The sequence below is a fragment of the Erythrolamprus reginae genome, chromosome 6, assembly GCF_031021105.1.
Source record: "Erythrolamprus reginae isolate rEryReg1 chromosome 6, rEryReg1.hap1, whole genome shotgun sequence".
Classification (NCBI taxonomy): domain Eukaryota; kingdom Metazoa; phylum Chordata; class Lepidosauria; order Squamata; family Dipsadidae; genus Erythrolamprus; species Erythrolamprus reginae.
The window spans coordinates 5,718,349-5,742,632 of record NC_091955.1 but is presented as its reverse complement, the minus strand read 5'-3'; the positions used below and the strand labels follow the sequence as shown (position 1 = coordinate 5,742,632).

Below are 24,284 nucleotides of genomic sequence, written 5' to 3'. Positions count from 1 at the left end.
CACCGTGTTGTTGCTTTGTCATTGTTGTGGAAATGGCACATCCTGACGATTTATTTTTGCACAGTGCAATTACCATTGAAGTGAAAGGGAGCGATAGACTTAAATTGGATTTATATATACACTGCTCAAAAAAATAAAGGGGACACTTAACACAATATAACTCCAAATAAATCAAACTTCTGTGAAATCAAACTGTCTACTTAGGAAGCAACACTGATTGACAATCAATTTCACCTGCTGTTGTGCACATTCAACTTTGTACAGAACAAAGTATTCCATGAGAATGTTTCATTCATTCAGATCTAGGATGTGTTATTTGAGAGTTTATTTTATATATACAGTGAACCCTCGAGTTTCGCGTGTTCAAGTATCGCGAAAGGGCTATTTCGCGAGTTTTCAACCAGGAAGTAAACTCCACCATCTGCGCATGCGTGCCCTTCCACGCATGCATAGATGGTGGAGTTTCCCCGCCGGGCAGAGGCTTCCCTGGGTCTTCCCCCTCTTGCCCCCGTAAGACCCCAGCGGCGGCGCGAGCAACGGCGTGGGCGGGCGGGCGGCACGCGCTTGGGGACATCCCAGCTCCGCTCCCCAGCTGGGGAAAGCGCGCGCGTTTGGGGACTCCCTAGATCCGCTCCCCAGCTGGGGAGCGGATATAGGGAGTCCCCAAACGCGCGCGCTTTCCCCAGCAACGCGCGCGCGGTGGGGACTCCCTAGATCCGCTCCCCAGCTGGGGAGCGGATCTAGGGAGTCCCCAAACGCGCGCGCTTTCCCCAGCAACGCGCGCGCTTTCCCCAGCAACGCGCGCGCGGTGGGGACTCCCTAGATCCGCTCCCCAGCTGGGGAGCGGATCTAGGGAGTCCCCAAATGCGCGCGCTTTCCCCAGCAACGTGCGCGCTTTCCCCAGCAACGCGCGCGCGGTGGGGACTCCCTAGATCCGCTCCCCAGCTGGGGAGCGGATCTAGGGAGTCCCCACCGCGCGCGCGTTGCTGGGGAAAGCGCGCGCGTTTGGGGACTCCCTAGATCCGCTCCCCAGCTGGGGAGCGGATCTAGGGAGTCCCCAAACGCGCGCGCACCCCAGGCGCGAGCAACGGGGTGGGCGGGCGAAGGGCGGGCGGCAGTGGAAGCAAAAACACCATCTGCGCAAGCGCAGATGGTGTTTTTACTTCCGCACCGCTACTTCGCTAAAAATCGATCATCGCGTGGGGTCCTGGAACGGAACCCTCGCGATGATCGAGGGTTCACTGTATATACACACCCCTTACTACTTCGCGGTTCATCTTTCACGGATTCGCTACTTCACGGGTTTTCAAAGGGGGCTTAAATCCATTAAATCCATTAAAAATTTTGAATCCATTAAAAATTCATAAAGTTCTTCTATAGTACTACTGCACTCTATTAAAGAAACTGGTAGGATGTCACATGATCGAAACATTTAAATATGTTAAAGGGTTAAATAAGGTCCAGGAGGGAAGTGTTTTTAATAGGAAAGTGAACACAAGAACAAGGGGGCACAAACTGAAGTTAGTTGGGGGAAAGATCAAAAGCAACATGAGAAAATATTGTTTGGCTGAAAGAGTAGTAGATCCTTGGAACAAACTTCCAGCAGACGTGGTAGATAAATCCACAGTCACTGAATTTAAACATGCCTGGGATAAACATATATCCATCCTAAGATAAAATACAGAAAATAGTATAAGGGCAGACTAGATGGACCATGAGGTCTTTTTCTGCCGTCAGACTTCTATGTTTCTATGTAGTTCCAGCTGAGAAACATTATAGAATGACTGTTTAATGCAAAGGGTGGGTTTTAAAAGTCCAAATACTAGTTAAATACATACAAAAATATCTTTACTTCACGGAAATTCGTTTTTCATGGGTGGTCTTGGAACACATCCCCAGCGAAAAAGGAGGGATCACACTCTATATATGAATATTTGAAACTTGATTCTTTTTATCTTTGATCACAATGTAGACTTTTAAACTTTTAAAATAGCCATGGACCTGTGCTATATCAGTAATCACTTGCAAACATTTTTAATAAGAGGGAACCCCTTTGTTTTAGTGACATTTTTTTAAAAATTACTAAGCTTTCATCAGTCCACTAAAATCCCCATTGAAGAAATGCTTGCTTTTATATAATGGGGATTTTAATGCTCTGATGACGTCAGTAGAAGACTGACGAAAGCTTAATAATTTTTAGTCGTTTTAAATTTTAAACGTTCTGGAGAGCGTGATGGCTATTGCCTCTACATTTATAACTATACCTGTAACTTATATTTTTAGGACAATTTGCTGTGTGTGTATGTGTGTATGGTGAAGCTTCTTGGTTTCCGAATTTTAAAACTATCATTAAAAATACAGAGGGAAAAACTTTTATGTTGGCTTGGGAATACAAAATGGTTTTATGTTTTATTATTCCCTGGGCAATGGTGGTGTCTGATAGCTTTTTTAATCTTCCCTTCCTGTAGATAAAGTACTATATAGTCAGATGGGTAGAGATTTTTTGTTGCTCATAACTGCCCCTGCCTTGTTTTGCACGAAGATTTAACTTAGAAAGGCACAAGAATTAGATATTTGTGTTTGATTCTTATATAAACGAGGAACTGTTCAAAACTCTGGGTTCATGTCGGCCACAGGAAAACAATATTCGGAAACAATAAAGATAAAATATGGACAATATACCCTTTTTTGAATGTAAAGGATAAACATTCTTTAGGGAACTGGAGACTAAAACATATGAGGAATGGTTACAGGATTTGCGTATATATCCTGCCCTGAGTCTTCGGAGAGGGGTGGCATACAAATATAATAATAATAATAATAATAATAATAATAATAATAATAATAATAATAATAATAATAATAATAATACAGTGGTACCTCGACATACGAGTCTAATTCGTTCCAGACCCGAGCTCGTATGTCGATCAACTCGCATCTCGAACGAATGCCTTTAGACTTTGTTTTTCGCGCCGAGATAACCGGAAGCAAGGAGATTCTTGCGCCACCTAGTGGAAGCTCGGCTCGTATCCCGAATTTGAGCTCGGTTGCTGAACAGAAATTTCGCTCGAGTCACGGCTCGTAACTTGGAATACTTGCATGTGGAGCAGCTCGTATCTAGAGGTACTACTGTAATAATAATAATAATAATAATAATAATAATAATAATAATAATTATTATTATTATTATTATTATTATTATTATTATTATTATTATTATTATGTCTACTTTATTGAAAAGGACTAATATTTGTGGGGCTGACACACAGAGGAGAGTGCTCAAACTATTTTCCAAAGAACCAAAAGGCAAGACAAGAAATGATGGATGGAAACTAACCAAGGAGAGATGAAACCTGGAATTAGGAGAAACTTCTTAAAAAATGAGGACAATTCATCAAGTGGAACAGCTTGCCACCAGACGTTGTGGAGGTTTTCAAGGAGAAACCGGACAACCACTGGTCTGAAAGTATAGTCATTTTTAAATATATTGGTTTAGAACACAATAATAAGAGTTGAAAGGGACCTTGGAGGTTGTCTAGTCCAACCCTCATTTATCTGAAATGGTAAAGTCTCCTGCTCGAGCAGGGGGTTGAACTAGAAGACCACCAAAGCCGCTTCCAACTCATTCTACGTTCTAAACCAATATATTTAAGAATAATGAGTACTTTTTTTTTTTAGAATCATGGGTTTAAAAATCAGTCGAGGTTGGATACCATTTTTTCTGTCCAGCTGGATCAATTATCAGAAAGAAAGACCCACACAGGCTCTTTCAAAAGTACCCGTAGGCAAAGTCTATTGGTAAAACAATTTCTGCAATAAAATGCAAGGAATTTCATGCTGGCTGTTTCTCTAATTAGCAGGAGATAAGGAGTCTTGGGATGCAAGCCTGATAGAGTCATAGATCTCCGCCAATGATATGTCTCCGGTAATTTAACTACAGTCACAGTTCAGGGATTTTAACAGCTTATGCCAGTGTTTCCCAACCTTGGCAACTTGAAGATATTTGGACTTCAACTCCCAGAATTCCCCAGCCAGCAAATGCTGGCTGGGGAATTCTGGGAGTTGAAGTCCAAATATCTTCAAGTTGCCAAGGTTGGGAAACACTGGTTTATGCAACGGGCAGGAATCGAAGTCTCCACCATGGTCATAGACATGAGATGGACATGAGATGGTTTCACTTATGTGCTGGATTATTCTTTTATCGAAAGGTTGGGCATCCTCGAATCAAAAATTAAAGTGGTGAAAACCCCCGTGTTTGATGCTTGGATTTTATTAGCAGAATCAAAAGGGTTAATGACTCTCTGGAATAATAAAAATAACATTGGAATGAAGCTAACTAGGGTTCAATGAGGCATATATACTTGGTTACAAAGTAAGTGTTTTATTTTACAAAACGAGAAAAACGCTGGTGTCGGGTTGGATTACGATAGGTTCCGTTTATCCGTTGAAGACCTATCTTCAAAGGAAATATATTCTCTTTGGTTCCCGTTCCCTGCTTTGTTTCTTCTTCCGATTTCTAACAGGTGCTATAAATCACAACCTTTTGACTAATGGCTTGCAACAGGCCCCTGACGGTGTCTTCCAGCTCCATGACTTGTTTAGCTTTGTCTTCCAGGATTTTTTGATTTTTTTCGTATGTGTCTTCCAATTCTGCAAGATGGAGAGAAGAAGGAACATTTTAGCAGGGTCACGTGTGGGATGGTGTTGTGGTTAGCTCTGGCCCAGCTCCTCCCCCAAGGAATGTGGAGGTGGATGTGGGGGAAACATCCACATGCCACAGGCCTGTTTTGCTCCTGATAGAATCTCCCGACGAAGGCTCCTCTGACCAAGGAAGTGTAAGTGATAGGGAAGAGGGGAGTTTGGCAGACAGCCCAGGAGGAGATCAATCTTCCTTATCATCCCTGGATTCTGAACAAGAACTTATGACAGACCCACACATGCGTAGAGTGATGCATAGGAGAGAACAACTGAAGGATTATTACAGGAGATAAGTGAGGCCACCTGTGGTTGGGTGGGGCTGCTGTAATTAGTGCTACAGATAAAAAGAGCAGAGTGCTGGTTTAGCCTCGTGGAAGTTTATCTGATTCATTGTTTCGTCAAGATCGTGGTTTTGCTATTTCCCTGTTCTAAGACTGTATGTGGACTTTCTGGACTTTGGAATTTGGACTCAATTTCCCAGTTACTGGGTGAGAAATTGGACTGCATTTAACCTGTGCCTTGTGTGTACCAGAAAATCCCTTTGCCATTTAAAAAGGGAGTTTTTTCTGCTTTTTTTTTCCTTTTAAATTTTTTAATTTTTTAAAATTAATCTATATTTTATTTCTTATTTTATTATTTTTTGTGACATCCTTTTGTTATAATTCTTGAATTGAAACGTATATGTTTCCCATATTTGTATTCTTTTTATTTCTTAAGAAATCTAGAGCTAATTCAGGAGAGCATGAAAAATACCGATACGGAAAACCCCTTATTATATTGTTATTATATTATATTGTTTATAATATAATATATTATAATATTATGTTGTTTATAAAAACATAGATTTATTTATAAAACATAACAAGGAAAGAAAGAGAGAGCGAGGTATCTCTCTAATTTTTTTTAAAACGTGTACATATTTGTATTTGCTTTTTTGTATGGTGTATTCTTTAATAAAAATTTAAAAACTAAAAAAAAAAAAAAAAAGCTTTTTCAAGCATGCAAATTAAATCTTTTCTCCCAATGTTTTGGCTTCATTAGAGAGAGAGAGGACAAAAACCTCCCAGCTCCCTTTCATGATGGATGTTTTGCATTGCCCAAAATGCCAGAAGGGAGAGAAAGAGGACTCTCCTATAATTAAAAAGTCTTTTTTTTTAAAGGAAGAAAGCAAGAAAACGGCAACACCTTCCCACCCAGTGCAATACCTTTGAGAAGCTTCAGTTTGCTGTTCGCTTGCTCTAACAAAACCTTCGCTTCGTTTTGCAGCTCCTCCGCTTTCTTTCTGGCGCTCGCGGACTCCCCTGTTTTCTTGGCAATTAAGCTTTCTACCGTTTTGTATTTCTCGTTCACGCTGTCGTCTAGGATCTATAGTGAGAGAGAGAGAAAAAAAGGTTTCCTGCCTAGGTTGGGGGTTGGACTAGAAGATCCCCAAGGCCCATTCCATTCCATTCTATTCTATTCTATTCCATTCTATTCTAATTTTCTATTCTATTCTGTTCTGTTCTATTCTATTCTTTCTCTTATTATTCATGTATTATTCTATTGTCTTCTATTCTATTCTATTTCATTGCATGCACAGAAACTATTCTATTCTATTCTAATTTTCTATTCTACTCTATTCTATTCCATTCTGTTGTGTTGTGTTCTATTCTTTCTTATTGTTCATGTATTATTCTATTGTGTTCTATTTCATTACATGCACAGAAACTATTCTATTCTATTCTAATTTTCCGTTCCATTCTAGTCTATTCTATTCTAATTTTCCGTTCCATTCTAGTCTATTCTATTCTAATTTTCCGTTCCATTCTAGTCTATTCTATTCCAATTTTCTATTCTATTCTAGTCTATTCTATTATGTTCTATATTCTATTCTATTCTATCTCTTATTATTCGTGTATTATTCTATTGTGTTCTATTCTATTCTATTCTATTTCATTGCATGCACAGAAACTACTCTATTCTATTCTAATTTTCCGTTCCATTCTAGTCTATTCTATTCTAATTTTCTTTTCTATTCTATTCTATTCTGTTCTATATTCTATTCTAATTTTCTATTCTATTCTATCCTGTTCTGTTCTATTCTGTTCTATATTCTATTCTGTTCTATTCTATTCTTTCTCTTATTATTCGTGTATTATTCTATTGTGTTCTATTCTATTCTATTCTATTTCATTGCATGCAGAGAAACTATTCTATTCTATTCTAATTTTCCTTTCCATTCTATTCTATTCTAATTTTCTATTCTATTCTAATTTTCTATTCTATTGGCAACGGCACGTAATCTCACACCACACACCCCAAGGAGCTGTAAGTGGGTGGGTGGGAAACTCGTGTTGTGGTGCCACAATGCTTCTTTCATCCTTCTTCTGCCACCTTTCGACCTCGGGCCTCGGTTCCGCGTTATTCAAATCCTCCGCCTGAGCCTTTTTGAACTTGGAAGAGCTTCGTGTAGGACAGGGGTCCCCAAACTTTTTACACAGGGGGCCAATTCACTGTCCCTCGGACTGTTGGAGGGCCGGACTATAAAAAAACCCTATGAACAAATCCCTATGCACACTGCACATACCTTATTTTAAAGTAAAAAACAAAATGGGAATGTACTATTTAGAGGGGGGGGGGAAGAAGTCTGAAATTCATATATGTTGATGTTTTGTTTTTAATTTTCTTTTGTTAGCATCTGATTGGCTATACAAGGTTTTCTTGGCTTATAGAAAAATGTATAAAGAAAGAAGGAAGCACTTTGTCATAATGGTTAATGTTGTGGTTCCGTCTGAGGCCCCTCCGGGAACGGCTGACCTTCTGTCGGTTTCCAGCTCAGAGGGAGAGGCTGAGGAACAGGAGGTGCAGACAGACGAGGAGGAATCCCAGGCTGAAGAAGAGGGAGGACAGCCAGAGTCCCACCAGGGGGAGCTCTCCTCAGCAAGCAGCCTGGATTCCTTAGAGGAAAGTGCACAAGCCATAATTGATCTGCGACAACGAAGAGCTAATCAGAGACGGAGTCAATTGGCTAAATACTTTCAGCACTAAAGTGGCAGCAGCTGGGTTTGGGTGTGGTGCTCTTGGGAAAGGCTAAAAGGCAGACCCACCCTTCCTGGCTTGTGGAGTTTTATCTTTGAGAGTCGTGGGACCTGACTGTGAACTTTGGTGTCTTGGAATCCTGGTTTGTGCCTTTGACTATTGAAACCTTGGGGGGGGGGGTGCCAGCAAGAAGCTTGCTGTATTGACTGGACATCAGGACCCTGCTGTACCGTATTATATCCTGTCTGTTGGGAAGAACAGGTTTTCCTCTGTGCTTATTTTTTCCAGTTATAAAATACTTTTGGCTTTTACCAGAGTGTCTGGCTGTTTTTTCCAGTTGGTGTTGAGGTCTGGGGGAACCCAGACAGAACAGGTTAATAAGTTAGAAATATAATTGGTGTTGCACTTTTTTGAGGAGAGAATTTAATTAGAAGAAAATGAATGTAACGGGATGACAAAATTAGAAAAAAAAACCTTTGCAACTTTTTTGATGATTGATATTAGTTACTTACAAAATGCCGCATTTTATTCATGGAAAATTAGATGTGCTCCTGTCACTCACTCGCGGGCCGGATAAATGGCCTCAGTGGGCTGCATGTGGCCCGCGGGCCATAGCTGGTGTAGGATAAGCAGAATCTTTCAGAAGAACGTAAGAGCAGCTCAGGATGTCGGAAACCCTCAAACCCCGTGAGATTTCAATGCCTACCTTTTGAACGTCGGTGGTCATTTGATTCACCGCGGCGATATTTCCTTCCGCGGCTTTGACATCTTCTGCGTTGGTAGCAGCCTTCAGTCTAAGCGTTTCCACGTTCTTCTCTAATTCGGCAATGCGCAAAGTGGCATTCTCCAAACGATCTTCCACTGAGCCGGTTTCAGATGCAATCTAGCACCGAAGAGATGAAGGGAGAGAGAGAGAGAGAGAGAAAACGCATGAATTTCTTCTCAAAATGTTGTGTTTTCTAACTAACATTAAACTTAATTAATATTTGTATTAATAAGGTTAATAACAATAACAACGATAAGAAACATAGAAGACTGACGGCAGAAAAAGACCTCCTGGTCCATCTAGTCTGCCCTTATACTATTTCCTGTATTTTATCTTACAATGGATATATGTCTATCCCAGGCATGTTTAAATTCAGTTACTGTGGATTTACCAACCACGTCTGCTGGAAGTTTGTTCCAAGGATCTACCACTCTTTCAGTGAAATAATATTTTCTCACGTTGCTTTTGATCTTTCCCCCAACTAATTTCAGATTGTGTCCTCTTGTTCTTGTGTTCACTTTCCTATTAAAAACACTTCCCTCCTGGACCTTATTTAACCCTTTAACATATTTAAATGTTTCGATCATGTCCCCCCTTTTTCTTCTGTCCTCCAGACTATACAGATTGAGTTCATGAAGTCTTTCCTGATACGTTTTATGCTTAAGACCTTCCACCATTCTTGTAGCCCGTCTTTGGACCCGTTCAATTTTGTCAATATCTTTTTGTAGGTGAGGTCTCCAGAACTGAACACAGTATTCCAAATGTGGTCTCACCAGTGCTCTATATAAGGGGATCACAATCTCCCTCTTCCTGCTTGTACCTCTTACACCTTCCTGCTTGTACCTGCTTATACCTCTAGCTATGTAGCCAAGCATCCTACTTGCTTTTCCTACTGCCCGACCACACTGCTCACCCATTTTGAGACTGTCAGAAATCACTACCCCTAAATCCTTCTCTTCTGAAGTTTTTGCTAACACAGAACTGCCAATGCAATACTCAGATTGAGGATTCCTTTTCCCCAAGTGCATTATTTTACATTTGGAAACATTAAACTGCAGTTTCCATTGCTTTGACCATTTATCTAGTAAAGCTAAATCATTTACCATAACAACAACAAAAACAACAACAACAATAACAACAATAACAATAATAGTAATAACAATTGTTGTTTTGTTGTTATCGTTATTATCATTATCATTATTTAGATTTGTATGCCGCCCCTCTCCGAAGACTCGGGGCTGCTCACAGGATATAATATAAAACAGTGAATACAAACACAAATCTAATTAATTAAAAACACATAAGCTAAAAAACCCAATATATTATAATCAATCAAACAAATTCAATCACAGCCATACATCACATTTATTGGCCAGCGGCTCTAGATCTAATTACCCCAAGCCTGGCAACATAAGTGAGTCTTGAGACTCTTGCAAAAGGCGAGCAGGGTGGGGGCAGCGCGAATCTCTGGGGGGAGCTGATTCCAGAGGGCCGGGGCCCCCACAGAGAAGGCTCTTCCCCTTGACCCCGCCAAATGACATTGTCTGGTTGACGGGACCTGGAGAAGGCTGACTCTGTGGGATTTAATTGGTCACTGGGATTCATACGGCAGAAGGCGGTCCTGCAAGAATTCAACTTCTGCCTATGTTTCAAATTTCAAACCTTTATTGTCACTGCACAACATTTGTTGTATGTGCAGAGGGTTTTTTTTTTTGGCAAGCTGTGGCTGACTGGAGAACCAATTTGGGAGCATGGACCGCCAGTCATCGCTACCAGTTCAGCGAGAGGCGGTAAATTTCCGCTAAGGGTTCAAAAGAACTGGTCCGAACGAACGGTGATGACCAGCGGTTCACACTCCCAAACCCATCCTCGGGTCACTGTGACTTGCAAAAAAACCCTGCTGGTTCGGCGAGTGGCGGTAAATTTCCGCTACTGAAGTAGCAGCAATACACTCCTACAATGACCTTAGCTCCCCATTTCTAAATAATGTAGCAAGAACTCAACTTACAGAGGCGAGCAAGCCTTGTGTTCCTTCAATATCTTTCTCGGCTAGTTTGATGGCGTCTTCAGCGGTAGTTTGGGCTCTTCCCGCTTCTTCTAGTGCCTCTCGGACCATATCCGCCGTGACTTTCACATCCGTTGCACTTTTGCTGACCAAGGGACATCAACAGCGTTAGATTCTTTTAAAGCAAGGATTGGTTCTGTTCTGTCTTGCAGCTGGCCAGGAATTAGCCCCAAATGAAAGCTCAAACACAAAGGTTTTGAAATGAACAAGGGTCTATTTACAAGGACGTTTGTTGAACTGCACAAACGCGAGCCAAACAATGTCTTTCAGTTGCCAAAATCCAGGCATGGGGCCAAGTTGATAAGATAAATTCCCAAACAGTTGCTTCTCGAGCCAAAGTCTACTTACAAGAAATTAACTATAAATGTCCAGTACTGTATCAAGGTTTGTCAGGTAAAAACACTCTACACAGGCTCTTCTCCTCCGGAGGCACGGACGTTGGCTTTTTGCAAAGAGCACCTTCCAACTCCTCCTCCTTATATACTCTCTGGGAATGTAGACTATGCTCAGCTGTGCTCCCTTCCTCTTTCTGAGCTTCCTTAACTGCTCCTGCCTCCCCTGCATCCTTCTTACCCGTACATTCAGGACCAGGTCCCTTATCTCCTCTTCTACCTCCTCAGACCTTGGCAACTCCCCAGTTGGGGGTTCTATAGCCTGTGTAGGCCTCTTTGTAGGTGCCTCCAGTCAGCGAAGCAGTGGAAGTGATGTGCCGGTGCCTGGAGGCTGTTGGGGTCTGGATGGGTGTCAACAGACTCAAGCTCAACCCGGATAAGACGGAGTGGCTGTGGGTTTTGCCTCCCAAGGACAATTCCATCTGTCTGTCCATCACCCTGGGGGGGGGGAGTCACTAAGCCCCTCAGAGAGGGTTCGCAACTTGGGCGTCCTCCTCGATCCACAGCTCACATTAGAAAAACATCTTTCAGCTGTGGCGAGGGGGGCGTTTGCCCAGGTTCGCCTGGTGCACCAGTTGCGGCCCTATTTGGACCGGGGGTCACTGCTCACAGTCACTCATGCCCTCATCACCTCGAGGCTCGACTACTGTAACGCTCTCTACATGGGGCTACCTTTGAAAAGTGTTCGGAAACTTCAGATCGTGCAGAATGCAGCTGCGAGAGCTATCATGGGCTTTCCCAAATTCGCCCATGTCACACCAACACTCCGCAGTCTGCATTGGTTGCTGATCAGTTTCCGGTCACAATTCAAAGTGTTGGTTATGACCTATAAAGCCCTTCATGGCACCGGGCCAGATTACCCCAGGGACCACCTTCTGCCGCACGAATCCCAGCGACCAGTTAGGTCCCACAGAGTTGGCCTTCTCCGGGTCCCGTCGACTAAACAATGTTGTTTGGCGGGACCCAGGGGAAGAGCCTTCTCTCTGGCGGCCCTGACCCTTTGGAACCAACTCCCCCCAGATATCAGAGTTGCCCCCACCCTCCTAGCCTTTCGTAAGCTCCTTAAAACCCACCTCTGTCGTCAGGCATGGGAGAATTGACATGTTCTCTCCCCCTAGGCTTATAAAATTTATGCATGGTACGCTAGTATGTATGATTGGTTTTAATTTGTGGTGTTTTTTAAATTAACTTAAATATTAGATTTGTTTTACATTGTATTGTTATTGCTGTGAGCCGCCCCGAGTCTGCGGAGAGGGGCGGCATACAAATCTGATTAAACTAAATTAAACTAAACTAAACTCATATCCAGACTCTCCCTCCTCTTCCAGCTCGCTGTCTCACTTCTCCAACAGCCACACAGGCCGACCGTGCCCAGATGGCCCAGTTCATCAGGCTCAAAGTCCGTTGCCAGAGGACGTGGTTGCGAGCCAACCACAAAACTTTCCTATTTCAGAGAATATGCCTCACTGTTTCAATTTGCTCCTTGCTTTTATTGTTTTAGAGGCTACAACTCGGTGAAGGACATCTGCCCTTGGAATAGGTCAGAGGTTGGCAACCTTAAACACTCACAAAGGTCCTAAACAAAAGCTCCCCATTCAATTCTGGAGCCGACCAAAAAACTCAGTTAACGAATGCCCTCGCTTAGCAACGCAAGTGTTGAGCTCAATTGTGACCATAGGTTGAGGACTACTTGTACTACAAATTGTTGAGTATCTTTAAGAATTTCAGTCAATTGATCTATCTGTCTGCACCAGGGAGATCTACCTCTTCCTAGTTTAATGTCATCCATCAAAAAACAATTTCAATAATTGAAGGTGCATGGGTTTAAAAAATAGTAAAAATAACTTTTTACAAAAACACACACAATTTCTTACATTTCTGCAAAAAAAAAGGTCTACTGGCGGAAAAAAAGAAGGCGTTTTTTTCATACCTGGCTTTCTTAGCTTCATCTAACAAGGTCTTCGCCCTGGCGATATCTCCAGCGCTCTGCTGAAGGACGGTCTCCACATCAGATAGACTTTCGACACGTTCACGGATGTTATCTGCCAGGGTTTGCAGCTGCTCTGGTGTGCTGGGCATCTCCAGCTTGAGAACATCGTTAGCGACGGCTTCAATGCTATCCAGATCAGCCCCATCTTCTGTTAGGACGAGGAATGGAAACCACTGAGTGACACAAATGGAATCCATGCTCCTCAGAAGCTGTGGGTGTTTCAGGAACAGATCCCTTCCTCTTCCTATTCTTTGTCTTATTCCTGATTCCATTCCATTCCATTATTCTATTCTATTCTGTTCTGTTCTGTTCCGTTCCATTCTATTCCATTTCTATTCCATTTCATATTTTCTATTCTATTCTATTCTATTCTAATTCTATTCCATTCCATTCCACTCTCTTCTTCATCGGCCCTTCAGGGCAGATCTGACCTGGTTCCAATTGGCTCCAGGTCTCCTAGCAGCTGGGATTTGGGATTCCCTGCGGAGCGCAGAGGAAACCCGTACCGCTGCGTTGTTGGCCATGCTCCTTTCAACCATCTGAAAGTACAGTGTTCCCTCACTTTTCGCGGGGGATGCATTCCGAGACCGCCCGCAAAAGTCGAATTTCCGCGAAGTAGAGATGCGGAAGTAAATACACTATTTTTGGCTATGAACAGTATCACAAGCCTTCCCTTAACACTTAAATTGCGATTTCCCATTCCCTTAGCAACCATTTAGATTATTACTCACCATGTTTATTTATTAAAGTTTATTTTAAAAAATATTTATTAAAGGTGGACCAATGTTTGGCGATGACATATGACGTCATTGGGCAGAAAAACCCGTGGTATAGGGGGAAAAACCGCGAAGTATTTTTTAAATTAATATTTTTGAAAAACCGTGGTATAGACTTTCCGCGAAGTTCGAACCCGCGAAAATCGAGGGAACACTAATACTCACTCATTAAAAAATCTCTGATCTGATGAATCAGATTCCTGAGGTCCTTGTTGCTCCTGTTCACCAGCTCCTTGGTGCTGTTGGTCTTCCGCAGTATGTCTTGGGCGTTCTGCTTGGCCTCGTCGGCCCTTTCCTTGGCCTCAGAAACCTACGTGAGATAAACAGGCCTGTATTTACCATGGCTAACAAATTCTGTCTCTCGTTGAAAATAAATACCGACAGAGACACCTGAAAGGATTCTGAAGCTCTGAGGGCGATTTTTAAGAATTCCCTGACAATTCTCAACCGAATGATGTTGAGACTGTAGAACAGGAGCGTCAAACTCAACTGAGGTCTCATCAGGGATGTGGTTGACCTCAGGGGGCTGGGTTGGTGTGACTGATGGCGGGTGGGTGTGGCTGACAGTAGGTGTGGTGGATGTGGCTAACTGTGTGGGCGTGCCCAGATTGACGCCACTCCCCAAACTACTGGCATGTTTCCTCTTTGCATTGGGTAGAATGGGCCTAAGCGACGCAAACTGGCCTATTACATTTTCCAGGCTGGCTCTGACCACATCGCAGCCCAGATGTGGCCTGCAGACCTTGAGTTTGACACCTCTGCTCCAGGGGCGGATTCCTATTACCGTTGCTACTAGTGCGCTGCACATGGAGGTTTAGTTAGTTTGCATGTGCTCACGCATCCCAGCGTGGTTTTGCAAGGAAGCAAAATCTTGTGAGGGGATGTTGGATGCATGTGAGAGTTTGGGAGGGAGGGGGGCGTGAAATGTTTACTTCTTCCTTGGGGAGGAGGGCGTAACAGAAAATAATTGAGGAACACTGCATTAGATGAACCACAAAGTCCCTCCCAACTCTGTTATTCTGTTGCACTTAAACAATTTACCATTTTGGAGAGCTGTTCAACTTCCGCCAGAGCACCCAAGATGTCTCGGTCAAAATCGATGGCTTTTTCCCAGGCGGTGTGGGCCACCGTCACTAGGCCTTCGCACTCGGGACCTCCGCATTTTAGGAGCCCATCTTCGGTTTTACAGCTCAACCCACCACAGGGGGAATCGGCACAGGAAGTCCCCAGGGGAGTCCCACACATCTGTAGTGGAAAAGACGTTTTTAAAAAATCAACGGTTATCACTTTCCAAACATAGAATTGCCAAGTATTGTGGCCCGCCAGCAGCCCGAGTGGGTGGTGACGAATCCCACCTGAGAAGAGGCCAATGTGATGTACCAGAGGCCTGTGCAGCTGGCACCTGAGTCGGATAGTGTTGTGGTTAGCTCTGACCCAGCTCCTGCCCCAAGTGCACATGGATGTGGGGGAAACATCCATATGCTGCAGGCCTGTTTTGCTCCTGATGGAATCTGCCGACAAAACCTCCTCTGACGAAGGAAGCGTGAGTGACAGGGAAGAGGGGAGTTTGGCAGACAGCCAAGGAGGAGATCAATCATCTGTATCATCCTTGGATTCTGAGCAAGAATTAATGACACATCCACACATGCGTAGAGTGATGCATAGGAGACAACAACTGAAGGATTATTACAAGAGAAAATGAGGCCACCTGTGGTTGGGTGGGGCTGCTGTAATTAGTGCTACAGATAAAAGTGCAACCTGGTGTTTTAGCCTCATGGCAGTTTATCTGATTCATTGTTTCATCACGATTGTGGTTTTTGTGCTGTTCAAGATTGTGTGTGGACTCTCTAGACTTTAGAATTGGACTCAATTTCCCAGTTATTGGGTGAGCAATTGGATTGCATTTAACCTGTATCTTGTGTCTACCAGAAAATCCCTTTGACATTTAAAAAGGGAGCTGTTTCTGTTTTTCTGTTTATAAAAACTTTTGGGTTTTCCTTTTATAGTGTGGTGTGTGTCTTCCTGGACTAATTACCCTGTAATTACGGGCAGTTGAAACACATCAGCAGAACAGATAGGGAGGAGGCTGGTGAGAATTCAGTGCCAGAGGTTCAGCCAGGGCCTTCAGACTCTCTAGCACCTCACATCAATGATGAAGAAGAGATGGAATGGTCATGAAACGCTAATACTACTACTACTGCTACTAATAATACAGTGGTACCTCTACCTACAAATGCCTCTACTTATGAACTTTTCTGGGTAAGAACCGTGTGTTCAAGATATTTTTTGCCTCTTCTCAAGAACCATTTTCCACTTACAAACCCGAGCTCCGAAACTGTAACCAGAAAAGGCAGGGAGAAGCCTCTGTGGGGCATGTCTTGGATTCCAGAGGGCCGGGGCCGCTACAGAGAAGGCTCTTCCCCTGGGTCCTGCCAGACGACATTGTCTGGTCGACGGGACCTGGAGAAGGCCAACTCTGTAGGACCTAATCGGCTGCTGGGATTTATGGGGCAGTAGGCGGTCCTGTAAATAATCTATTCATCTCTGCACAATCTAATGTTTTTTTTAATTATCTTCTCCTCTGTAGGAGTATCCTCATTCTTCCAATATTGTGCAAATACAGTTCTGATCTGTGATGCAGGGTAACTATCTAGATCAGTGTTTCCCAACCTTGGCAACTTGAAGATATTTGGACTTCAACTCCCAGAATTCCCCAGGTGGGGCATTCTGGGAGTTGAAGTCCAGATATCTTCAAGTTGCCAAGGTTGGGAAACACTGATCTAGATGCCGTAGTTGCTGAGGTAAAACCACCATGAATTAGGCTACAGGTAGGCCTCGATTTATAACCACAACGACCACTGAGGCAATTGTTTGATGAGTTTTGCCCCATTTCACGACGTTTCTTGCCGCAGTCACCTCAACTTTGGTCATTAAGTCAAGCCACTAGCTCCCAGGACATTTTACATTATCTCTGAAAGGAGAAAATAAGAGAGAAAACGGCCATTCTGTTTTGATTTCGGGCTTTCAACAAAATTAAGTGAGACAGTGACCACCATGAAGCAGTGTCTGGACAGAGGAAATGCACAAATGCTCAATTGAAACTAGACAAAACATTGTCTTAAACGCATCCGGCTTCTCTTGTTCTTTCAGTAGGGAGTTACTTAGCCTCAAACATCCCCTCTTTTTTAAATACGGAAAATTCCTCTCTCTCCAAAATTGGAGGATTCAGTCAGATGGTTTTTAGAGAGGATTACCAGCTTCTCCTTCAATTATAAGGTGGAGCTTTTAGGGCAGAAATCTACAGCAGGTTTTAATCTTTCCAGGCCCCTACGATGTAATTTGCTTTTTCCTCGCCAGTCCAAAGCATCTTTGTTTCCATTTTTTCGTGGCATTTTAATCCATCCATTTTTAAAACCATGTTTACCTCACGGTTTTTGCATCGATGCTCATTTTTTATATGCCCATATTACACCAACACTCCACAGTCTGCATTGGTTGCCGATCAGTTTCCAGACATAATTCAAAGTGTTGGTTACGACCTATAAAGCGTCCTCCTCGATCCACAGCTCACATTAGAGAACCATCTTTCAGCTGTGGCAAGGGGGACGTTTGCCCAGGTTCGCCTGGTGCACCAGTTGCGGCCCTATCTGGACCGGGATTCACTGCTCACAATCACTCATGCCCTCATCACCTCGAGGCTCGACTACTGTAATGCTCTCTACATGGGGCTACCTTTGAAGAGTGTTCGGAAATTTCAGATTGTGCAGAATGCAGCTGCGAGAGCAATCATGGGCTTCCCCAGGTATGCCCATGTTACACTAACACTCTGCAATCTGCATTGGTTGTCGATCAATTTCCAGTCACAATTCAAAGTGTTGGTCATGACCTATAAAGCCCTTCATGGCACCGGACCAGAATATCTCCGGGACCACCTTCTGCAGCATGAATCCCAGCAACCGATTAGGTCCCACAGTGGGCCTTCTCCGGGTCCCGTCAACTAAACAATGTTGTTTGGTGGGACGCAGGGGAAGAGCCTTCTCTGTGGTGGCCCCGGCCCTCTGGAACCAACTCCCTCCAGAGATCAGAATTGCCCCCACCCTCCTCGCCTTTCGTAAGCTCCTTAAAACCCACCTCTGCCGTCAGGCATGGGGGAACTGAGATATTCTTTCCCCCTGGGCCTCTACAGTTTATGCATGGTATGTCAGTATGTATGTCTGGTTTTTATAATAAGGGTTTTTTAGTTGTTTTATTATTGGATTGCTACATATTGTTTTTATCACTGTTGTTAGCCGCCCCGAGTCCACGGAGAGGGGCGGCATACAAATCCACTAACTAACTAACTAACTAACTAACTAACTAACTAACTAACTAACTAACTAACTAACTAAATAAATAAATAAATAAATAAATAAATAAATAAATATGACTCTGTGTGGTATCACTTTCTGCTTCTTCATATTTCTGCTTTGTTTTAATCTTGGGCGGTTGCAAGCTCGATCTAAACTCTTCCTCTTGGAGATGTTCAGAGATAAAGACTTTTTTAAAAAAAATGCAGATATAAATAAATAATGCTGGGTGGGCCCTTATACTAATTATTTTGCTATTTGTCTGCCACAAGGTGGGTGGCAACTGGGGATAAGGTCTTCCCTGCTGAAATGTTGCATCTCTGGAATGTGTTTTGGCACCAGGCGGAGATAATCTTTGTCTGATCAGGTTTCTCCAGTATAATCCTAGGATTATTGCAATGCTCTCTACATGGGGCTACCTCTGAAAAGTGTTCGGAAACTACAAATTGTGCAGAATGCAGCCGCGCGAGCAGTCACGGGCCTGCCAACCACTGTTCCCCGTAAGCTGCGCGCAACTGCGCGTATGCACCCCAAAACACCTCCCGCGCACCCCTTTCCAAGAGAGAAAGAAAGCAAGAGAGAGAGATGAGAGAGGAAGGAAGAGAGCGAGAGAGAGGAAGAAAGCAAGAGCGAGAGAGAAGAGTGGAAGGAAGAGAGAGAGAAATTATCGAAAAAAGGGGAGAAAAAAAGAGAAATGAGAAAATGATTGAGGCAGAGAATGACAGGAAAGAGAGAGAAACAGAGAGAAGTGACTCTTGATTTAAAGCATATGGTAAAAGCACTTAAATAATAACAGAGAAAAAAAAACCCCAGCCCTCACCTGTTTTTATTTAATACAGTAATACCTCATGATACGAACTTAATTGGTGCAAAGAGGAGGTTCGTAAGACGAAAGGTTCGTAAGACGAAACATTGTTTCCCATAGGAAACAATGTAAAGTCAATTAATCCGTGCAACCAAAAAAACCCCCTCAAAAAAACGGCTTTCGGCGACTGCTGGGAAGCCGCGCGGCTGTTTTAAAAGGTGACAGCCGGCCTGGGGGGCTTCCCAGCACCCCCCTGAACTCCGAACCCGGGTTCAGGGGGGTGCTGGGAAGCCCCCCAGGCTGGCTGCGACTTTTTAAAACAGCCGTGCGGCTTCCCAGCTGTCCCCCGAAGCAGAACGCCAAAGCCGAACTTCCGCGTTCGGCTCCGGGGGACAGCTGGGAAGCCGCACAGCTGTTTTAAAAGGTCGCAGCCGGGCTGGGGGGCTTCCCAGCAGCCTCCCGAACGGAACCCGGGGTTCAGAAAAATCGTTTCCGAGCCCTGAGTCTTCGCAAGGATTTTTCCCCATTGGTCTAACTTGCTCCAAATGTCTCTTTCCAGCCCTCACCAGGTGCTAATGATGTTCCCAGCTCTTACTGGCTTGCAAGATCTTTCATTGTTACTCTTTCTGAATAAAGTTTTTTAAAATTCAATTCAGTTCAATTTATTAGATTTGTATGTCGTCCCTCTCCGAAGACTCGGGGGGCTCACAACAATAATAAAAACAATATTCCAGCGAAAACAAATCTAATATTAAAAAGCACATAAAACCCTATCATATTTAAAAAATCAAACAACATATACATACCCAAACATAAATATAAAAAAGCCTGGGGGAAAGGTGTCTCAACTTCCCCATGCCTGGCGGTATAGATGGGTCTTGAGTAATTTACGAAAGACAAGGAGGGAGGGGGCAGTTCTAATCTCCGGGGGGAGTTGATTCCAGAGGGCCGGGGCTGCCACAGAGAAGGGTCTTTTCCTGGGGCCCGCCAAACGACATTATTTGGTCGACAGGACCCGGAGAAGGCCAACTCTGTGGGACCTTATCAGTCCCTGGGATTTGTGCGGTAGAAGGCGGTTCCGGAGGTATCTAAATGTCATAAGCAACACTTTGAATTGTGACCGGAAACTGATCGGCAGCCAATGCAGGACATAGAGTGTTGAAGAAAGGTGGGCGAATCTAGGAAGCCCCATGATGGCTCTCGCGGCCGCGTTCTGCACGATCTGAAGTTAAAGCCCTAACCATGATGTGCTGAAGCTGACCACACTAAGGTCGCTAGCCAGATGAATATCTGGTAAGCAGATTCTTTTCCTTATTTTCCTCCCCCCAAAATAAGGTGTGTCTTAAACTCCGAAAACATTTCTCACAGTCACTCATGCCCTCATCACCTCGAGGTTCGATTACTGCAACGCTCTCTACATGGGGCTACCTTTGAAAAGTGTTCGTAAACTCCATATTGTGCAGAACGCGGCTGCGAGAGCCATCGTGGGGCTTCCCAGATTCGCCCACGTATCTACAACACTCCGTGGCTTTCATTGGCTGCCGATCAGTTTTCCGGTCACAATTCAAAGTGTTGGTCATTGTTGTGATTCCGTCTGAGGCCCCTCAGGGAACGGCTGATCCTCTGCCGGCTTCCTGCTCAGAGGGGGAGGATGAGGAACAGGAGGTTCAGGCAGACGGGGAGGAGGAATCTCAGGCTGAGGGAGAGGGAGGACAGCCAGAGTCCCCCGAGGGGGAGCTCTCCCCAGCAAGCAGCCTGGATTCCTTAGATGAAAATGCACAAGCAATCATCGATCTCCGGCAGAGAAGAGCAACACAACGAAGGGGACAATTAGCCAGGTACTTTCAGCACTAAAGAGGCAACAGCTGGGTTTGGGTGTGGTGCTCTCTGGAAAGGCTGAAAAGGCAGACCCACCCTTCCTGGCTTGTGGAGTATTATCTTTGGGAGTCCTGGGACCTGGCTGTGATCTTTGGCGTCTTGGAATTCTGGTTTGTGACTTTGAATACTGAAACCGTGGGGGAAAAAGGTGTGGGTCTTATTCTCTACAGTGGTGGGTGTGCCAGCAAGAAGTCTGCTGTATTGTCTAGCCGTCAGGACTCTGCTGTGAAGTCTCATAGCCTGCCTGTTGGGAAGAACAGGTTTTTCTCTGTGTTTATTTTTCAAACTATAAAGTGCCTTTGTTTTTACCAGCGTGTCTGGCTGTTTTTTCCAGTTGGTGTTGAAGTCTGGGGGCACCCAGACAGAACAGTCATGACCTTTAAAGCCCTTCATGGCATTGGATCAGAGTACCTCCGGAACCGCCTGCTACCGCACAAATCCCAGCGGCCGATAAGGTCCCACAGAGTTGGCCTTCACCGGGTCCTGTCGACTAAACAATGTCGTCTGGCAGGCCCCAGGGGAAGAGCCTTCTCTGTGGCGGCCCCGGCCCTTTGGAATCAACTCCTCCCGGAGATTAGAACTGCTCCCACCCTCCTTGTCTTCCGTAAACTACTTAAGACCCACTTATACCGCCAGGCATGGGGGATTTGAGACACCTTTCCCCCAGGCTTATTATAATTTATGTTTGATATGTATGTGCTGTTTGGTTTTTAATTATGATAGGGTTTTTAGTTTTCTTTAATATTAGATTTGTGCCAGTATAATATTGTTTTTATCATTGTTGTGAGCCGCCCCGAGTCTTCGGAGAGGGGCGGCATACAAATCTTATAAATTATTATTATTATTATTAACTATGGTATTTCACCCTCGTCCAAGCTCAGCTACGGACTTCGCAGGAGCGCCTACCTTCTCCGACACTTCCGCCAAATCCAGACTTTGCAGCTTTCCCGCCAGCTCATCCAAGAGGCGGGACTGCTCTTCCTGTGTGGCCTTGAAGGAGGCCGCGGTCCCGTTGATCAAACTCTCCACTTCCAGCCGCATTTCGGCGGATTGTTCGATGAGGCTGCCAGGAAGCAAAACCGAGGCGTTCGCTCTTTTTTCCGCCTCCAGTGACATTTGGAAATATTTGGTGATACTGTCCAAGGCACCTGGAACCAATCAGAGGTGAAACCGGTTGAGCATTCCATGGTCGGTCTGGCTTTACGGCGTTAATAAAGGCAATCCTTGATTTACGACCCCAAGGGAGCCCCAAATTCCTGTCACTAAGCAAGATGGCTATTAGAGTGAGTTTTGCCCCGATTTACGACCGTTGTTGCCCGTGTTGTAAAGTGAATCACTGCAGTTTTAAGTAATATGGTTATTGAGGGACTCAACAGTTTTCCCATCGACTTGGCTTGTAGGAAGTTCGCAAAACGGGATCTCTCTGTCAAATATTTGGACCGGGATTCACTGCTCACAGTCACTCATGCCCTCATCACCTTGAGGCTCGACTACTGTAATGCTCTCTACATGGGGCTACCTTTGAAGAGTGTTCAGAAACTTCAAATCATGCAGAATGCAGCTGCGAGAGCAATCATGGGCTTCCCTAGGTATGCCCATGTCACACCAACACTCCACAGTTTGCACTGGTTGCCGATCAGTTTCCGGTCACAATTCAAAGTGTTGGTCATGACCTATAAAGCCCTTCATGGCATCGGACCAGAATATCTCAGGGACCGCCTTCTGCTGCATGAATCCCAGCGACCAGTTAGGTCCCACAGAGTGGGCCTTCTCCGGGTCCCGTCAACTAAACAATGTTGTTTGGCGGGACCCAGGGGAAGAGCCTTCTCTGTGGTGGCCCCGGCCCTTTAGAACCAACTCCCACCAGAGATTAGAATAGCCCCCACCCTCCTCGCCTTTCATAAGCTTCTTAAAACCCACCTCTGCCGTCAGGCATGGGGGAACTGAGATATTCTTTCTGCCAAGGCCTTTACAATTTATGCATGGTATGTCTGTGTGTATGTTTGGTTTTTATAATAAGGGTTTTTTTTTAGTTATTTTAGTATTGGATTGGATTGTTACATGTTGTTTTTATCATTGTTGTTAGCCGCCCCGAGTCTATGGAGAGGGGCGGCATACAAATGTGATAAGTAAGTAAGTAAGTAAGTAAGTAAGTAAGTAAGTAAGTAAGTAAGTAAGTAAGTAGGTAAGTAAATAAATACATTTTAATTTTTTTAATGTCGTGACTTCCCGAGACATGGCAACCGTCATAAATGCAGCCTCAATGACCACAGTTGAGCCCAATATGTCACTAAGTGAGATATTTGTTAAGTGAATTGTGCCTCATTTTATGACCTTTCTTGCCATCAGGTGTGTCCAGTGAAGGGCTCCTGGTCGCCGGTGCTACTGGTCTGCCCCCCATGACCAGCGCCTACGTGCACATTTCTGGTGTGCGCATACACTAGTGCAAAATTCAGCTTCTGCACATGCGCACGAAGCAGAATCTCACACGAGGATGCTTGCATGTGTGAGATTTCGGCGCTTTCCATCAAAAATCAGCAATTTTGGAAAAAACAGGGGAGCTCGTTCCACCGAAATCCATGTGATTTTCATGATTTAAAATATTTTCATCGCGTTTCAAGCCAAATCCTCCCTCAAGCTTTTAGTCTGGGTTCGATTCTGTTCAATGTTTGCGAAATGTATCTGCTTAAGCTTCCCTCGCACAGTTTCCTTTCTTATGAAAAGCCAGATTTTTACCCCCACCAAAATTCCTTGAGGCCTAACATACAAACCCCGAACATCCGAGATCTTTATGAACTCCAGCTGTTCAGCAAGCTCTTTCACGGCGTTGTGTAAACTCTTGGCATCTGCCTCTAAGGCCGTCAGTCCAGCCTCCGCGATGCTGCTTTCGTTGGCCACGGTAGAGATCTTTTCCTCCAGTTCGATTATCTTTTGGGCCACATCTGCTTTCAACTTCCTGCAAACCCAAGAAAACGTCCCATTATTGCAAAAGCCGATGGGAGTTAGCAGAGATGGCTAAATGGACTGCTTTGATCAAAGGGGGGAAAAAATACACACATACACAGTTATTGTGGTTTCCACTTGGTTGAGATGGGGAAAAAATGAAACTCTGATTTCCACTTTTATCAATTAGGTAGATTTGTCAGTTTTTATACCATTGTGGAAAAGTAAAAAGTTGAGGTTTGATATTACTCTCTTATTCTGTCAAACTCAAGGCCCGTGGGCCAAATGTGGCCGACCATGTGGTCAGATCCAGCCCATGGGGCCGTCCTGGTCTATCTAGTGCAAAGTGGAAAGATCAGGTCAGCGTGATTTTAGTCTGGTCTACCCAATGCAAAGAGGAAAGTTCGGCCCAGCCTGACTTCGGCCCAGTCTACCCAATGAGAAAAGGAAAGATTGCCCTAGATTGTCTTTGGCCCGGTCTACCCAATGCGAAGAGGAAAGATCAGCTTAGATTGTCTGTGTCCCGGTCTACCCAATGCAAAGAGGAAAGTTCGGCTTAGATTGTCTGTGTCCCGGTCTACCCAATGCAAAGAGGAAAGATCAGCTT

General features: G+C 44.3%; 1 protein-coding gene across 1 annotated transcript in view; it reads right to left on the bottom strand.

Moving 5' to 3' along the window:
- Positions 1 to 4,254: 4,254 nt before the first annotated feature.
- The window catches only part of LAMB1 (laminin subunit beta 1), an 87,375-nt gene continuing 67,345 nt past the window's right edge, over positions 4,255 to 24,284 (bottom strand). The window contains exons 25-33 of the mRNA XM_070755150.1: positions 23,506 to 23,690; positions 21,641 to 21,882; positions 14,747 to 14,950; positions 13,871 to 14,015; positions 12,870 to 13,077; positions 10,491 to 10,632; positions 8,423 to 8,599; positions 5,904 to 6,063; positions 4,255 to 4,650 (exon numbers count right to left, since the gene is read on the bottom strand). Of these exons, the coding sequence (XP_070611251.1) occupies positions 4,517 to 4,650; positions 5,904 to 6,063; positions 8,423 to 8,599; positions 10,491 to 10,632; positions 12,870 to 13,077; positions 13,871 to 14,015; positions 14,747 to 14,950; positions 21,641 to 21,882; positions 23,506 to 23,690 (1,597 nt within the window). The 3' untranslated portion in view covers positions 4,255 to 4,516. The remainder of the gene's footprint in view (positions 4,651 to 5,903; positions 6,064 to 8,422; positions 8,600 to 10,490; positions 10,633 to 12,869; positions 13,078 to 13,870; positions 14,016 to 14,746; positions 14,951 to 21,640; positions 21,883 to 23,505; positions 23,691 to 24,284) is intronic.